This window comes from Mercenaria mercenaria, chromosome 14, assembly GCF_021730395.1.
Source record: "Mercenaria mercenaria strain notata chromosome 14, MADL_Memer_1, whole genome shotgun sequence".
NCBI classification, from domain to species: domain Eukaryota; kingdom Metazoa; phylum Mollusca; class Bivalvia; order Venerida; family Veneridae; genus Mercenaria; species Mercenaria mercenaria.
Window position 1 is genome coordinate 55,071,199 of NC_069374.1, and position 18,935 is coordinate 55,090,133.

Sequence of the window (18,935 nt, forward strand, 5' to 3'; positions counted from 1 at the left end):
AAGAGCAAGTCACTAAATGAGATATATTATTTCGATTCTTACACGTTACCAAGGACTTTAAAGTACAATTCTTGATGGCATTCATTAAATATTTGCCCGTTTTCAATCTGTTTCTTTTCCAGCATTCCGCTATGCCGTTTGACGCTATGCCGTAATAATTGTGATGTCAGAACAGTGAATTGTTGTACAATAATTCAATGTTTTCAGCTTTCTTTTTTAATAAGAAAATGAATCGGATCGTGTTAGAATGCACAATAACTTGTTAATAACTAAATGTAGTTTTCCAATATGTATGAAATTTGGGTCTAGTTACTCTAGTATACCTTTGAAGTTCCATAAGCTTTGGAGTTGTAAATGGAGGTAATCAAAACAATGGATTCAAATATACTTTCAAATTTTCAAACATACTAGTTGTTAATCAAATTTTGAAGACTAATTCCGCCACTTAAATTTTTAATGAAAAAGTTGCGCGTGGCGGACGGAGGATGAATAATGTTGAAAAAATTAGAATGAATATAATATCACTCATTAGTTCAGTTTTTAAAATTTATTTTCTACATTCCACAAATAACTCAACAAGCAGATGCATACACATCAACATTGATTTATCATGTAAGGATAAGTAGTCAGTTCAAAATTATATACCATTTTTTTCAATCTCTTTTTCATTTCATACTTTAACCATGCAATTTGCTCTTGAACCAGTCTATCCTAATATCACATTGAATCAAAAATAGGTTTTAATCTTCTCAACAATTTTCAAAACAAATCTATAAAACTATCCCTATATAGAGTATACCAATTTTGAATTATCTCCCTTTAATGGTCATTTTTCACTACTAAGATGTTTCTAAAACATGAACATTAATTTTAGCTCTTTAATTTCTAACTTTTTATTTCAAAATTTATATAAGGCCATTTATCCAAAACAGCGTGTTTTATTTTATGACTTCTGAAAAGCTTTTTAAAAAGCTTAAAGTTTCGTTATACTGTATATAAATCTAAATTTCTATTATGTTTCATACATAAAATGTATAGCGAAAATACCACCTAAAGGTACAAGTAGCTCTTTACTTTGATGCCCTTGAATGGGGCCGTGTATCAATGCTATAAGTGTATCAATGTTATACGTTGGGCACATAAAAGAACTGCTTTAGTTCATTTGTATCTCAAAGATTCTTCGACTGAAATTTTACGAATGTGCTGAAATACGCGACTGAAATTTACAACGCGTAGATTTATTTAAAAGTAATATTTTACGATCGTGCAAATTTATCTAAATATCGATCGTGCAAATTTATTTATAATATCTTCGAATTGTCATTATTGATTACTTCGGCGAATCGGCTTGATATTAAAAATAACTTGCGTTTTAGTCTCAAGAAAATGGGTGGAGCTTAAGAAGAAGCCCTCAGCAAATATTTTGTTTCATTTGCTTTCGTAATAGTAGGCGGGACTTAATTTGGCGAGTCAGATTGCTTGATAATCGTTCTTGCCTGGAGGAACACTCTCGTGACTTGGAGAAGTTTTAAATTATGCCCAGAGGTGTAATTCGGTATCGACACGGTGTATTGTCTTCGTGTATTGCTAAATATCGGATTATCCGTGACACACTGTTTATAATATTATTGATTGGTGATAGTCGGCACGATTCTTTTGTAACGGTGTTGTTTGATAAGATATTCGGTAGTAAAACAGACCGCTATACAGGTTTACCTCGGATGTTTATTTTATGTAAATTTAAAATTGTAAACTGTGGAAATTTTTTTCGCCAATTTAAAGTTTTTTCGCCAAAAAAGAAATTGGGGAATAGCAGCGGAAACCCTGTGACCGATGACAATAATTGATTCAGTGATTGTGAGGGGAAACCAGGGTTCGATCTTAACGCAGTCCCGCGATCCCGAGGACACCTATTTTAGCGGAGGGCCTCCTGAACTTGGAAGCTGGCTGTCCCGTCGGGACAGTAAGTTTTCAGTTCAATATCTATAGCTAAAAAAACTTATCAAAAATACCAAAATGACAGAAAAACCTTGCTTTGAAACGATTTTCGAAGTCGACATCTGCAGGGGTGTAAAATTCCACTCGCCCGCTCGCATTGGCGAGTTAAAGTCTGAGTAGGACGAGTGGACCTCGCTGTATACTCGACCGATCGGGCGAGTGGTTTTTTTACGTCCTTAATTTACCAAAATTCAGAAATTACAACTCCAAAACGTCAACAAACTTTGAGATGGTTCAGCCGCTACCTGGATTGACTGGAATTTACCCGCGAATCGTAAAGATATCAAAACGTCATGCCGGTAATTTTCCATTCCACAAGCACGTGCGACCTATCGTATTAAATATCTAATTTATATCGACACGTACACAAAAACCGTGCGTAGTGCATTCATTTTTTAACATTTTCACTTCAAGTTTTCAACACCTCTTGAGAAATAATACTATTTGAATTCTATAATGATTTTAATAAGATATCGACAGAAATGTAGGCAAAATTCTATAAAACTGGTCGAATTTTCATATAATCATTTGTAAAAATTCAAACAGCACGATCTTAGTTACTTATTTCTTTCTAAAAGTAAATAAATGATGAATACTCTGGGCATAAAATTCAGACTTTTGACCAGAAGGAACAAAAAACAGAATAAAAAAATCTTAAATAATGAAAAAGCGGCAGCAATTACAATACATGGAGTAAAACGATTTTTGGCAAACAGATGAGATTTCTGTTAGTGCGGCAGAATAGGTTACGTGACCTCGTGAACGTAAATAAAAATGCGATTTTAAGATAAAGCAATGTGATGTCATTCACAGCACATTCGCTTTTGATAACAAATTAAAGAAGAAACTTTTTATTGATTTCTATTTCTCAGCAATTTTAAGAACCGATGCGGTACGATCAGACAGTGATGTGTCACATGGCGCGAAAACATGACGTAATGCCATGACAATCTCGAGCAAAAATACCGCTTTGATCTCCACTTCAGATGTCAAGATACTGACACACTTCTTTTAGCTACTTTGAGGGGGTGTAAATTGATCATGAAAACAAGGTCAATTACTTAGTTTATCAACTGAATAATTACCGATAATCTTTAACGTTTTTTCCCATCTCTTTCAACACGGGTGGATGGACGATGATTATTGTGTCCAAATTTTTTAGACACTTTTCAAAATAAATATTTTTCGGGAAATAATACTATTGTACATAATACTCCTTTCATAAAAGTGACAGTATTAAAAGTGTCAGTTATTAGGGCGAGTGGCTGTTCACTAAGGGCGAGTAGGATATTACTGGCTACTAGTCCTGCACGACGAGTGAAGTGAAATTTTTTTTTACACCCCTGGTCATCTGTTCTAACCACAGTCTGGATGTTTACTCTCGAATACATACATGTACGTAGACTGGTTCAGCGTTATTTTCAAAGTTCATGGCTGAAGGACTACAAATGTTAATGTATCGATTCTTTATGTTCAATAAATATAAATAAAAGAAAGATGTATTTGCTTTGGTTATATATGTTTATTGAATCTTTTTAAATAGTGTTAACAATCGATAAAATCACTGAAAATGGGAGGGATTCCTGAAATCAGGGAGGGACAGCTGAATTTGTAAGGAGGAATCCCGCCAGGATTGTTAAAAACAAAGTAAGCATCTAACCCTGGGGAAACAGGCTGATTCGGACCATGGCTGATTTGGACCATGGCTGATTCGGACCAAATATTTTGGCTGATTCGGACCACATACTTTGAATAAAAGTAGATGATGACCATATATTTTGGCTGATTCAGACCATAAACTTTTATTTAACTGTCAATAATGACCATAAATTTTGGATGGTTCAGCAATTTTCAGAAAATAATGTTGATTATTGCTTATATAGAGGTTTAACTTGAAGTAAGGACATAAAATGTACACCGTTACAAGCAGGTAAGAAGTTTTGACAAACTAAAATGCATCATTTATGCATTTAAATATTAAGGGCTTTAATTATTCTTTGCATCAGACATTAAACTTAATACTTATAGCGAGCTCGAGAATCGAGCTTTACGGTAACGCAAGTATACTTTCACACATGGTGATGGATTTGAAATGTTTCGTCGGAAGTTCTTAAAAAGCGCACCCTAGCTGACAGGTGCTCACAGGAAATACTTCTCTCCGGAGTGAATACAGAACTTCATTCAATTGCTAAAAATTATTCATCACTCAACAATAATGCAAGAAAGATTTCCAGTTGTTTGAGAAAAAATATTATTTTCATTTAAAAGATCAAGCATCGGCCAGAAAATGGAAAAAATGTCATTAATAAGCAGAAAGAAACGGGAACGCGGTAATGATGTCACCGTGACACCGGCTAAATTTTGCAACATATGATATTCACTGTTATAGGTATGGCGACACTAAATGTAGACTTTCTGTTTTTTTCAAGTGAATAGGTTCTCGCAAATTCTTTTGAGTAGTGAATAGTTTCTTTGTGACAAATAAATGATGCATAATATATTTAGCTAAATCCGATTTCTTTGAGCTCGCTTTAAGGCTTTGCCTTATTTCATATTAAATTTTATTTTTGCTCAATGCTCAAAAATTTTGGGCCGAATAAGCCACTTTAGTAAATTTGGTCCGAATCAGCCATGGTCCGAGTCAGCCTGTATTCTTGTGAGGTCCTGCTTCAGCAGGCAACATTCATGTGCATTATGTAGCTATAGGCATGAGTGTCCCTATAAATACGCAATAAAATCAAAACTAACAAAGAAAATTCTGTAAGAAATGTTAATTACCGCTATGTTATCAATTATTTTTGCTCAGGACATTCGTGCAGTTTACATTGGAAACGAACTCTCGCGATAACTCGACTACGAGAGCACCTTGATAAAACCCGTACTTATGAACAGGTGCGTGTGTGCTTGTACGAATTCGATTTCATTTATAATTGTCCGTTTTATAACAATCCATAGTCATAAACATAACACTACACCATTTTCTCCCTTTTTGTTGCATAGATTTATATCTGGTACCTTTTCATTCTAAATTTTTCCTAAATGTTTAGTCCGGAAACAGACCAGTTTACCGGATTTTACCTTTTACCACCAAGGGAAATAACTCTTAATGCCCTTTAATTTGATAAATTGCACAAAGAAACTGGTAACTGTTGTTTTATTTAGCATTTTGTTCATATTGATATATATTTTGAAATGCTTTAGTAAACACTTCTTTTTTCTCTTTAAAGAAATTACCAGGGCAGTGCCGGATGGGTGTCAGCTGTTTCACTCCAAAGTCTTTTCCTCCTCTGACTGTTCAGTTCACTCCCATTTTCTTCTTTTTCTTCAAATAACCAAAGAAGTAAAAAATACACAGAATGGCAACTGGCTGTTATCTCGTGTCAGAGCGTGAATCGGCGTTATCTTAGTAAAAACAAACATCGGCGAGCATGGAGTTACAATTTGTACCTTTAAAACTACATTTAAAATACATGTTAGTTTCTAAAACAACATTAGTTTAATGTGAAATAGTCATAAGACACAGAGTACACGTTTCTTACCATTCAAAGAAGTGTGGTCATAAGGTGATAATTAATTTACCGATGAATAATTGTGTAACGTTTTAGTGCCATGTACTGGCATCCGCATGGACAGACACACGCAAATCCCGTCGGTGAAAATTAAGCTAGCTCATCACCAAAAGTGATTTATTGCGCCTATATACTGTCATTTTACTCCAATGACAATTGTCAGGTTTACAAATTTGCATATTAATGGAATTACTTACCTTTATGCATTCAGTAATCGTTACATTACTTTCCCCTCCGAGAAATCTCGACCCGTGATTTGGCCTAGGAAATGCATGGGTAAGGCAACTCCAGTCCGGCAGTTAAAAATTGACTTCATCCCACTGCTGCCACCATTTGTAACATTTTTGTGCCCCACAAATCCTGTCGGTGAAAAGCTAGCACATCACCAAAGGTGATTTATTGCGCCTATATACTGTCATTTTACTCCAATGACTATTGACAGGTTTACAAATTTGCATATTAATGGAATTACTTCCCTTTATGCATTCAGTAATTGTTACAATTGCTTTCGCATACAAAATGGCGCATGGAGAACGTGTCACTTCCGTTTAACGAGATCTCATTCAGTTGTCACGTTTGTTTGGCGAGATTTGCTCTATATGCCTTTCAAGTTGCCGATCTGTTTATTAGTCCTCTACTGGTACTGGTTGAAAACCAGTTTCGGGGACTATAGGAATGCGCTTTTCTGTCATTCTGTCATTCCGTCCGTCCGCAGTTTCGTGTCCGGTCCATAACTCTTTTATCCATGAAGGGATTTTAATATTACTTGGCACAAATGTTCCCCATGATCAGACGACGTGTCATACGCAAAACTCGGACCCCTAGCTTAAAGGTCAAGGTCACAATTGGAGATCAAAGGTCAACAGGGCTTTTTTCCTGTCCGATCCATAACTCTCCCATCCATGAAGGGATTTTAATATCACTTGGCACAGTTGTACCTCGTAATAAGATGATGTGTCATGCACAACTTTGAGACCCCTAGCTCAAAGGTCAAGGTCACACTTAGCAGTCAAATGTTAACATGGCATGAACAGGGTCTGTTTCGTGTCCGGTCTATAACTCTTTCATCCATGATGTGATTTTAATATTACTTCACACAAATGTTCACCATGATGAGACGTGTCATGCACAAAACCCGCATCCCTAGCTCAAAGGTCAAGGTCACATTTTGAGGTCAAAGGTCAACAGGTCTTTTTTCCTGTCCGGTCCATAACTCTCCCATCTATGAAGGGATTTTAATATCAATTGACACAATTGTACCTCATAATAAGACGATGTGTCGTGCACAACTTTCAGACCCCTAGCTCAAAGGTCAAGGTCACACTTAGCAGTCATATATGATATGTTAACATGTCATGAACAGGGTCTGTTTCCTGTCCGGTCCATAACTGTGTCGTTCATTAAGGGATTTCAATATTACTTAGCACAGGTGTTCCCCATGATGAGACAACATGCAGGGTTAGATGCTTACTTTGTTTTTAACAATCCTGGCGGGATTCCTCCTTACAAATTCAGCTGTCCCTCCCTGATTTCAGGAATCCCTCCTATTTTCAGTGATTTTATCGATTGTTAACACTATTTAAAAAGATTCAATAAACATATATAACCAAAGCAAATACATCTTTCTTTTATTTATATTTATTGAACATAAAGAATCGATACATTAACATTTGTAGTCCTTCAGCCATGAACTTTGAAAATAACGCGGAACCAGTCTACGTACATGTATGTATTCGAGAGTAAACATCCAGACTGTGGTTAGAACAGATGACCAGGGGTGTAAAAAAAAATTTCACTTCACTCGTCGTGCAGGACTAGTAGCCAGTAATATCCTACTCGCCCTTAGTGAACAGCCACTCGCCCTAATAACTGACACTTTTAATACTGTCACTTTTATGAAAGGAGTATTATGTACAATAGTATTATTTCCCGAAAAATATTTATTTTGAAAAGTGTCTAAAAAATTTGGACACAATAATCATCGTCCATCCACCCGTGTTGAAAGAGATGGGGAAAAAACGTTAAAGATTATCGGTAATTATTCAGTTGATAAACTAAGTAATTGACCTTGTTTTCATGATCAATTTACACCCCCTCAAAGTAGAGCTAAAAGAAGTGTGTCAGTATCTTGGCATCTGAAGTGGAGATCAAAGCGGTATTTTTGCTCGAGATTGTCATGGCATTACGTCATGTTTTCGCGCCATGTGACACATCACTGTCTGATCGTACCGCATCGGTTCTTAAAATTGCTGAGAAATAGAAATCAATAAAAAGTTTCTTCTTTAATTTGTTATCAAAAGCGAATGTGCTGTGAATGACATCACATTGCTTTATTTTAAAATCGCACTTTTATTTACGTTCACGAGGTCACGTAACCTATTCTGCCGCACTAACAGAAATCTCATCTGTTTGCCAAAAATCGTTTTACTCCATGTATTGTAATTGCTGCCGCTTTTTCATTATTTAAGATTTTTTCGGCGACGCCGTCTAAATTCGTTTTCGTTACCTATGCCACGTGACTTCAGTTTGCAAATCAAACTACTTGATAACGCATTATAGATAATTTATCAAAATGGAAGATTTATGTTACACTCTGCCTGATTGGACGAGAGTGTCAGTTTCTTTGACTCTGTTGATTGTGCTACGCTGAGTGAAATGTAGACAAAGCGTTTATCCTAAACGACGCTGTTCACAGCTTTAAAGCTAACTTTGGCTCAGTATATTTAGCAAGAATATTAATATATCTCAAAATGATAAGTAAGTTTAATAAATATGATTAAAACCTGTTCAAATACCAACATATATCAAATTAAAGAAAGAGCTGAATACGGTCTGCGTATCACATGAAAAAGGGTGTGATAAGAGTCTTTTATGTAGAGAAGTGCTTTTTAAAAGATTTTCCTTGCTACAATTGTCGTCTGTATATGAAAAGGTTTCTTGCTTTTGTGACTTATTCAGATTGCATATTAAAATGAGTACTTGTTTGCTTTGATATATTTGTTATAAATTATTTAACTGATTTATTATATATGAATATTTTTCTTTAGTATGGTATGCAAATATTGAACTCAGTTGAAATCTGTTTGATTATATATATGCTATATAATGACTGAATCTCATTACACTGAAATGAACGTATGCTGCATACAGTTTTATCTATGTGATATGACTACAGTTAAACTTTTGCTTATGAAACAGAAATATTGAAATAATTACAATTGTATGTTTTGCTTGACCTTCACTTTTTTATAGGTGTGACGTCAATGTCGAAAGAATTCATGAATAGCGAATATGCTATTTGTTAAAGCGGGATCAGTTGGCCTATTTTTGAAATAAATAAAAATAATAAATAAAAAATCCTTTAATTGATTGTTTCTCATGTATTCTAATCAAACTTGATTTGTAGCATCTTTATTAGGCCCGCAGCCAACTTTGTTCAGCTGGGACATTTGACCCCTTTTAGGGGCTGCTAGAGCTAAAACTAGAAATGCCTTTATACAGCGTCTCATGAACAGCTTGGTGGATCTTTGTCATACTTGGTCTGGAGCATCATTATAAGGTCCTCTTCCAAATTTATTTATATAGGAACTTGGGCCCTATTAGGGACCACTATAGCTAAAAGTAGATATGCCTTTCTTCTCATTAACCACTAAAATGTAATGGATTTTTATCAAACTCGATGTGTAACAATATCGTAAGGTCTCCTGCTATTTTGTTACAAATGGGGATAGGGACCAATTTAGCTAAAAATATAAACACGTTTAATGACCTCTTCTCATGAACCGCTTCATGAATCTTCATCAAACTACTGCTGTAATTATTCGTCTAAGGATAAATGAAAAAAATTGCAACCCTACGAAACCTTTGCGAAAAATTAAAAGAGAACCATTTAAATTGTTAAAGTGCGGTGTTTAGTTTTGCAATTTGAAAAATGTTAGATGAAAGATGAATGTTAGATGAAAAATTCATAAACTTCTTTCCTTATTACAATTCGCCGACCATCATTTTTAAAGATATTTCTTGTTTATTCTGTTTTTTGTTCCTTCTGGTCAAAAGTCTGAATTTTATGCCCAGAGTATTCATCATTTATTTACTTTTAGAAAGAAATAAGTAACTAAGATCGCGCTGTTTGAATTTTTACAAATGATTATATGAAAATTCGACCGTTTTTATAGAATTTTGCCTACATTTCTGTCGATATCTTATTAAAATCGTTATAGAATTCAAATAGTATTATTTCTCAAGAGGTGTTGAAAACTTGAAGTGAAAATGTTAAAAAATGAATGCACTACGCACGGTTTTTTGTGTACGTGTCGATATAAATTAGATATTTAATACGATAGGTCGCACGTGCTTGTGGAATGGAAAATTACCGGCATGACGTTTTGATATCTTTACGATTCGCGGGTAAATTCCAGTCAATCCAGGTAGCGGCTGAACCATCTCAAAGTTTGTTGACGTTTTGGAGTTGTAATTTCTGAATTTTGGTAAATTAAGGACGTAAAAAAACCACTCGCCCGATCGGTCGAGTATACAGCGAGGTCCACTCGTCCTACTCAGACTTTAACTCGCCAATGCGAGCGGGCGAGTGGAATTTTACACCCCTGCAGATGTCGACTTCGAAAATCGTTTCAAAGCAAGGTTTTTCTGTCATTTTGGTATTTTTGATAAGTTTTTTTAGCTATAGATATTGAACTGAAAACTTACTGTCCCGACGGGACAGCCAGCTTCCAAGTTCAGGAGGCCCTCCGCTAAAATAGGTGTCCTCGGGATCGCGGGACTGCGTTAAGATCGAACCCTGAACATGTCATGTGCAAATCCCGGAGCCCTTGCTCCATTGGGGGTCAAATGTCAATAGGGCTTTTTTCCTGTCTGGTCCATAACTCTGCCATCCATGAAGGGATTTTGATATTACTTGGCACAAATGTTCCCTATGATTGGGCAACATGTCATGCGCAAAACCCGAACCCCTAGCTCAAAGGTCAAGGTCACAATTGGAGGCCAAAGGTCAATAGGGTTTTTTTCCTGTCCGGTCCAGAACTTTGTCATCCATCAAGGGATTACAATATTACTTGGCATAAATGTTCCTCATGATAAGACGACGTGTCATGCGCAGCACCCAGAACCCTAGCTTTAAGGTCAAGGTCACACTGAGATCAAAAGTCAATAGGATTTTTTTCCTGTCCGGTCTATAACTTTGTCATGCAAAACAGGATTTAAATATCAGTTGGCACAAACATTTCCCTGGATGAGACAACATGTTGTGAGCAAAGCCCCGGCTCTAGGTCTAAGGTTAAGGTCATACTTAGAAGTCAAATTCAAGAATGACTTTGTCTGGAGCATTTCTTCTTTATGCATTGAGGGGATTTTAATGTAACTTGGCACAAATGTTCACCACTATGAGACGAATTGTCACGCGCCAGAACCAGGTCCCTAGGTCTAAGGTCAAGGTCATACTCAGAGGTTAAAGGTCAAATTCAAGAATGACTTTGTCCGGAGCATTTCTTCTTCATGCATGGAGGGATTTTGATGTAACTTGGCAGAAATGTTCACCACTATGAGGCACACTTTTTTAGCTCACATGTCACAAAGTGACAGTGTGAGCTTTTGTGATCGCGCAGCGTCCGTCGTCCGTGCGTAAACTTTTGCTTGTGACCACTCTAGAGGTCACATTTTTCATGGGATCTTTATGAAAGTTGGTCAGAATGTTCATTTTGATGATATCTAGGTCAAGTTCGAAACTGGGTCAACTGCGGTCAAAAACTAGGTCAGTAGGTCTAAAAATAGAAAAACCTTGTGACCTCTCTAGAGGCCATATTTTTCAAAAGATCTTCATGAAAGTTGGTCAGAATGTTCACCTTGATGATATCTAGGTCAAGTTTGAAACTGGGTCACATGCATTCAAAAACTAGGTCAGTAGGTCAAATAATAGAAAAACCTTGTGACCTCTCTAGAGGCCATATTTTTCATGGGATCTGTATGAAAGTTGGTCTGAATGTTCATCTTGATGATATCTAGGTCAAGTTCAAAACTGGGTCAGCTGCGGTTAAAAACTAGGTCAGTAGGTCTAAAAATAGAAAAACCTTGTGACCTCTCTAGAGGCCATACTTTTGAATGGATCTTCATGAAAATTAGTCTGAATGTTCACCTTGATGATATCTAGGTCAAGTTCGAAACTGGGTCACGTGCCGTCAGAAACTAGGTCAGTAGGTCAAATAATAGAAAAACCTTGTGACCTCTCTAGAGGCCATATTTTTCATGGGATCTGTATGAAAGTTGGTCTGAATGTTCATCTTGATGATATCTAGGTCAAGTTCGAAACTTGGTTAGCTGCGGTCAAAAACTAGGTCATTAGGTCTAAAAATAGAAAAACCTTGTGACCTCTCTGGAGGCTATACTTTTGAATGGATCTTCATGAAAATTAGTCAGAATGTTCATCTTGATGATATCTAGGTCAGGTTTGAAACTGGGTCACGTGCTATCAATAACTAGGTCAGTAGGTCAAATAATGAAAAAACCTTGTGACCTCTCTAGAGACCATATTTTTCATGGGATCTGTATGAAAGTTGGTCAGAATGTTCATCTTGATGATATCTAGGTCAGGTTCAAAACTGGGTCACATGAGATCAAAAACTGGGCCACTATGTCAAATAATAGAAAAAAATGACGTCATACTCAGTTCAAAACTGGGTTATGTTGGGACAGGTGAGCGATTCAGGACCATCATGGTCCTCTTGTTTAGAATTATGTCCCTTTGTTGTTACTATAAATAGATTATATAATATTGTAACTTTTTTATTACTGGCCGTAGGGAAAAATTGAGACCACTTTTCTGTGGTACAACATGCACGGTACATCCAAATTTTAGGTGTATTTTGATCTATCTCTACCTGGTAAAGAGTTTCTTGTGGACTTATATTTTATAGATTTTTTTTAATTTTTATTTTTTTTTTTAGGGTTAATTTCACTTTGTTGTTACTATAAATAACTTTTATGATAACATTTGTATGATCGGCTAAAAATATTCCAAATGAAAACAACTGTACGTTTTTATATATGCAAATTTTAATCCAAGTGCTTTGTTATATTATATTGTATATATAGTACGATATTGTTTATACATCATTGACAGATATCAGTTCATTATGTTATACTGCAGTAGAGAGAATTAGGTGCCTTCCAGTAGGGGACTTTGTATTGCATGGCAATACTTCATTCACTTGTTTTAATAGGTCTTTGAAATAACTGAAGATTATGTGTAGGTGCTGAATAAAAACTGATGGTGTTTTTACAACAGATTTGTACATGTGCCAAGACATTAAAACTTTCCAAATTTTACATTAATAAAACTTTGTACATTGGTCAGTACATTGTATCTAAAGATTGAGGGAAGAGATAAGGACAGGCACAGTGACAAGAGATTTGAAACAGTCAACTGTGGTTGCTGTGTGTGCGACAGCTGGCAACATGTTCCACTGACCTACTGTCCTATGGAAAAATGAATACTTATAAGAGTCTTTGGATGTGCAAATGTGTTTGAACCATGTCCAAGCAAGTTTTAAAAATGTGCGGGGTACAATGCACGCGTACCATATCTGACAGAAAATACATTTTTACGCTCCCGAAGGGAGGCATATTAGTTTTCAACTGTCCGTCCGTTAGTTCGTTTGTCACAATGTTAACTTTTTGCATGAAGGCACTTGACTCGCGAACCACTGCACCCAGGACCTTCAAACTTCACATGTTGATAGTACTTATTTATTAAATTGAGTATACGACCCCTACTGACTTTGGGGTGAAAGGTCACCAGGTCAAAGGTGAAGGTGCTGAGGGGGCATTTGTCACCATTAGTGACAGCTCTTGTTCATTTATAAAGAACCGAAATTCAAACAACCTGGCTTTTTTTTATCCACACACAAATTACCGCAATTCAGACTGTTGAAAATTTGCTAGGTGTCAAGACGAGTTGAATTTACATGCCTGGGGCATAATTTAAGCTCAGCCTACTTCATCTACTTGTGAGATTTTTGCAAGAACTGTGACAGTGAAATCAAATTATTCCTAAAACTAGACGCGATAGTATTCAGCCAGTTAGTGACTCAGTTTCATCTTTGACAATTTCCGATAATTGTCAAACGTGCAAGTGCAAAAACAACATTTGTAAACAAGTTGTTGAATAATTAAGTGGTCAGCTGGCATTACTTCACAATTATTTGGTCTCCATTACAATAACATTACAAAGAAAGACTCATAAGCAGCTGAGTGTCTGTTTATGATATTTACAAAATGACCGGTTGCAGACTGACAACATCAAAATCGCTGATCCATATTGTTCAAAACAACATGCAAACCAGTCTTAAAATTACGTTATTTTACCGCAACATGCGAAAGGGTACTTCACATGGAAATGTCTAGTAGGAGTGGTTGTCACATGTTAGATATTCTCATGCACTGGAATGGTTCATATCTGTATTAACCCTTAGCCTGCCGCAGGCGAATTTAACAGCCTTTGCAAACAGCTTGGAACCAGATCAGACGCCGATTAAATCGGCGTCTGATCAGGTTCCAAGCTGTTTGCTACTCTTGACAATATTTCTTCCAATTTTGGAGCAAATTGAATGAACTTTACAATTTTAGCAGACGACATTTCCAGCAGACGACAATTTATCTAGCATGCTAAAGGTTAATACTGGTGCAGAAGATTTAAGACTGTTGACAACATTTGTATTGTCCATTTCAGCTCTAACTATATTGAGTGACCAGTGATACAGTCAACAGTAGAATACTACAGCAAGATGTCTGTGCTAGAAGAGGAGGCAGCCTTCAAGGACTTGCCATACTATAAGTCTATACTGAAATCATTTCTTAGGAAGCAGATTGGAGCACTGGTATACTTCTTTTCATTTTCTAGGATTAAGATTCCAGACCTATAATGTCATTTACTATGATTTAGTAATTTCAGCATGTTTGCTTATTCTTGTATGGCATTGCCGCATTCTTCAGATGAAAATATTGAAGATACTAGTACAAGCACCAGTCCTTTGGTTTATACTGGAGGCTGCTGAAATGTCACATGAAGAACATAAAACATAAATTTCTGATTGCCTATAGATATTTAGGTAGCGGGCCATAAAGACAAGACAAACTTTGTTCTCTCGAACTCAGATGATACAAGCATCTCCCTTTGCTTGAAAAACATCATCAGGTTATGCCAATATCCCTGTATGATGTATATTGTTCAATGGCTCAAATTACTGATACCTCAGACATATTTTGCTGGTCCTTCTTGTTAGAGCAAATTAAGTTTGACTGTACTTAAAAATTATTGCAGTGGAAACAATTTATGATTAATGTTTACTATTTAAGCAATATCTCAAACCTCTTCTCAGTCAGACTGTTAAGTGCATAAATAATTGTAGAAATTGAACAGTAAAGTTCTTTATGCTGTCCAGACACAGAATGTTATTATAAGCGAAAATATATCATTCAAACTGTTCAGATGCATAAGAATTATATCACAAGGGTGAAAATTCTACTGCTTGGGACATTTTTTATTCTAGTAGGGCATCTATTTATAAAAAAAGATTGTATAGTTTTGTGTCCATCTATTTTTCAGGGTTCTGCTAAATTGTCAGTAATGACATAGGGTCAGTTCATGGAAAAAATGATTTAAAAAATAATCAAGGCCTTCAAGTGGTTTATCATCTGATTTACCACCGTTCAGAGTTGAGATGCGTAGGAATTGAGCCACGAGGGTGTTAGCCTGAGTGTTTAAATACTGAAGCATCTGAACGATGAACCATGGTAAATAAGATGATAAATCACAAGAAGGCCTTGATTGTTTTCATTCTGACATGCTCATTGAAATGTTTTAATAAATATTATGCAGGACTTCATTTACCTGAGGAGTAATGTATTGGACGTCATGCGGTAATTTGACATCATGATTGACGTCATAATGCACTCTTACCGGTCTCAATCGTTGTTTATCGCAGAATATACAGAGCTTGATTTCCTTCTTTTTTTAACTGGAAATCAAACCGAGTCATGTTAGAATAGATGATTTACCATTATACACAGAAAATAATGGCATTATAATATCGTATTTTTGGCCTTCTTTGTTTAATACTAATACTGAGAAAAACTAATCAAGTTGTGCTAGTCATATCCCTACGAAACAGCCTCTTACACAAAAATCTTGAAATTTCATGCTCTTAGAATTAAAGCTTTACCCTGCTAAATTTCTAAAATGGACTGGTCCATCATTCAATTTGGGCAGTACCACTTGCTATCTTATTATTCAAAGGGGAGTTCACTGAAAATTTACTGACTGAATAGCGAACAGTGCAGAACATGATCAGACTGCACAGATGAATCACTTGCTGCCAGCAGGCTGGAGGTTACAGATTTCACAGTAAATTTCAGATAATTAACTTTTATTCATAAATTACTACAGACATAACCCCATTTATAATCACCTTGTTGTTGCTATTTCAGTTAGAAGAAATGGCTGCAGAGACAGGGGAAGAGTCTATCATTGTGATGGCGAACAGCAGCACGGGCACAACATCGTGTCTTGCTTCAAATAATGCCAAATGTTTCATTGAGCAACATACTGACATCCAAAATCAGTTCCTGTCTTACTGTCTCAGTGGTATGTACCTTTATAAGGGAATATTTTTGATTCTTAAAAAGTTTGTGACACAGCAGAAGTAGTTTTACATGGAAGCATGGGCATGTTGCAGGTAACTTTATGAAAGTGTGAGAAACTTGATACTTGGTCAATGATTGCATTTAACATGTTTAACCTATTTTATGTAAGATTTCGCGCATGTTTGATTTAGTGGTAAATTCACATTTACATTGTAATGTGGCAAAGTTAACCACCTATACAAAATTTAAATATCTATCAAGTGGAACAGTTTAGTCTTTATTTAAATTCTGGTTTAAGCGTTATGGCACAGCTCTTTCCCCCTCTTAATTCACCCATGAAACATTGGAACTCATTTCCTAAGTTACTGCACACATGAAACATATTACCTCTCTGACCAGTCACAAGAAACAATAAAACATTCCTTAAGTAAACAGTCACTAGAAACATTGAAACACATACCCTAATTGACCAGTCAGATGAAATATCAAAATGCATTTCCAAATCGCAAGAAATTTTGAAACACATTCTCTAATTGACCAATCACAAGAAACATTGAATCACAAACGCTAATTACCCAGTCACAAAAAAAATCAAAACACATTCCCTAACTGATCAATTACAAGAAACATTGAAACACATTCCCTAACAAAGCAATCATAGGAAACATTGAAACACAATCCCTAACTGGCTGGTCACAAGAAATATCTAAAAGCATTCTCTAACTGACCAATCACAAGAAACATTGTATCACAGTCTATTATTCACCAGTCACAAGAAAAATCAATACTCATTCCCTAACTGACCAGTCTCAAGAAATGTTGAAACACATCCTCAAACTGAACAGTCACAAGCACAATCCTTAACTGACCAACCACAAGATACTTTGAAACACATTTCTTAACTGACCAGTCATAAGAAATATCTAAACACATTCCCTTACTGACCAATCATAAGAAACACTGAAACACATCCCTTAACTAGCCAATCATAAGAAACATTGAAATACATTCCCTAACAAACCAATCACAAGAAATATCTAAACACATTCTCTTACTGACCAATCACAAGTAATATTTAAACACATTCTCTTACTGACCAATCGCAAGAAATATTTAAACACATTCTCTTACTGACCAATCACAAGAAATATCTAAACACACACATTCTCTTAGTGACAAATCACAAGAAATATCTAAACACATTCTCTTAGTGACCAGCCACAAGAAGCATTTAGTCTAAATAATGAGACCTCGGGTAGACCAATTTTACATTCTAATATTTGACGTTGTCTACCTAGAGGGGGATGTCAGAGGGGGGTATCGACCAGTCGAAAAAAATATAACAATCACTGTGTACAATTATTTGGACTGAAGAAACATGGAATCTTATTTCTGATGAAAACATGTTCCCTTACTGACCAATCACAAGAAACAGTAAAGCACATTCTCTTACTGACTTTCCATTATTGACCTATAACCAAAAAAATGAACATTCCCTAACTGACTAGTCATCAATGAAAAAAGTATTTCTCCCATCCGATCAGACCTTCCATATCTATCAACACTTTGATCATTGTATTATATATGCTAATGATTTGATTTTAGTACATTTTAGAAAATGATTAAATGTAGTTACAAGATACCATTTGCTGTAAGATCATACTGGAAGATAAAATAAATGATTTATTTTAGGTTTTCCAAGTGCAGTTGGTGGAGAAATGAGAACCCAAAGGCCAGCTAAGAGGAAACAAAAGAATGTTCCAAAGGGTATAAAGACTCCGAAACAGGCTAAACATAGTGATATATCTTCCCTATCAGCAAATAATTCAGACAGTACAATATTAGAGTCTGTTCAAGGAGGAAGTGAAGAAACTGGATCAGCCATGCCTGCTGATAATGTGCCTGAGGGAGGTCCATCTCAGCAGCCGTCACTGATTCTCGGAGTTTATCCAGACAATATAGAAGATGAAAACTTGAACAAATCTGAAATGAATTCTAGTGTGAACAGTGAACTTAATGAGCCAGTAACAAATGTGAAAGAAGAACCTTTGTCTGATACGGGTATGATAAACAACTTAACAAATACCTGTATCAAAACTGAACCTCTGTTACACACAGATACTTTTCCACAGGGGTCACAATCTCAAGGAAGTGAATTTTCAGAAACAAGTTTTACGCCGAGTGAACAAAGTTTCGACAGTTCTTTAACTCAGATTGTAAGTCCAGGAACAACCCCGACTTTTGGTCCAATCAGATATGGTGAGTTTGTTGTAGTGTTGTTTTTTTGTATGTGTATAAACTGTAAGTGGACATAGTGACAGTACTCACACAGTAGATGACATTCCTTGTAGCTCTGCTCTTTTTAGCTCAACTTTTCGAAGAAAAAGAGCTATTGCATTCGTCCCAGTGTTGACATCAGCATCGCCATTGGTTAAAGTTTTTGATAAAGTCAAATATCTCTGTTACTATCAAAGCTATTGACTTGGAAATTAAAATACTTATTTACTATCAAAGTCTACACCAGCAAAACAATCCCTATAACTCTGATCTGAATTTTGACAGAATTATACCCCTTTTTACAAAGAATTTTTTAGGGTTACAGTTTTTGATAGATTCAAATATCTCTGTTACTTTCAAAACTTTTGACTTGAAAATTGAAATAGAAATTTACTATCAAAGTCTACACCAGGAGAAACATTCCCATGACTCTGATTT

At 35.8% G+C, this 18,935-nt stretch overlaps 2 protein-coding genes and 1 long non-coding RNA gene across 16 annotated transcripts in view; 1 reads left to right on the forward strand and 2 right to left on the reverse strand.

Annotated features, from left to right (window-relative positions):
- LOC123527549 (cilia- and flagella-associated protein 74-like) overlaps positions 1-4,915 on the reverse strand; it is a 55,279-nt gene extending 50,364 nt beyond the window's left edge. For 5 of the 6 annotated variants that reach the window (XM_053523547.1, XM_053523548.1, XM_053523545.1 and 2 more), the window contains exon 1: positions 4,777-4,914. The gene's annotated coding sequence lies outside the window, so the exon portion shown is untranslated. Of the gene's footprint in view, positions 1-4,776 lie in introns of all 6 variants that reach the window. The other variant, XM_053523543.1, reaches the window with a different exon arrangement.
- Positions 1-11,303, reverse strand: part of LOC128548508 (uncharacterized) — a 64,491-nt gene extending 53,188 nt beyond the window's left edge. The window contains exon 1 of the long non-coding RNA XR_008367124.1: positions 11,136-11,303. This is a non-coding gene — a long non-coding RNA (uncharacterized LOC128548508). The remainder of the gene's footprint in view (positions 1-11,135) is intronic.
- Positions 5,042-18,935, forward strand: part of LOC123527550 (uncharacterized) — a 49,003-nt gene continuing 35,109 nt past the window's right edge. For 6 of the 9 annotated variants that reach the window (XM_053523557.1, XM_053523552.1, XM_053523551.1 and 3 more), the window contains exons 1-4: positions 5,044-5,140; positions 14,308-14,455; positions 16,065-16,221; positions 17,913-18,479. In XM_053523557.1, coding sequence (XP_053379532.1) covers positions 14,363-14,455; positions 16,065-16,221; positions 17,913-18,479 — 817 coding nt within the window. In that variant the 5' untranslated portion in view covers positions 5,044-5,140; positions 14,308-14,362. Of the gene's footprint in view, positions 5,141-14,307; positions 14,456-16,064; positions 16,222-17,912; positions 18,480-18,935 lie in introns of all 9 variants that reach the window. The other 3 variants (XM_053523554.1, XM_053523553.1, XM_053523549.1) reach the window with 2 other exon arrangements.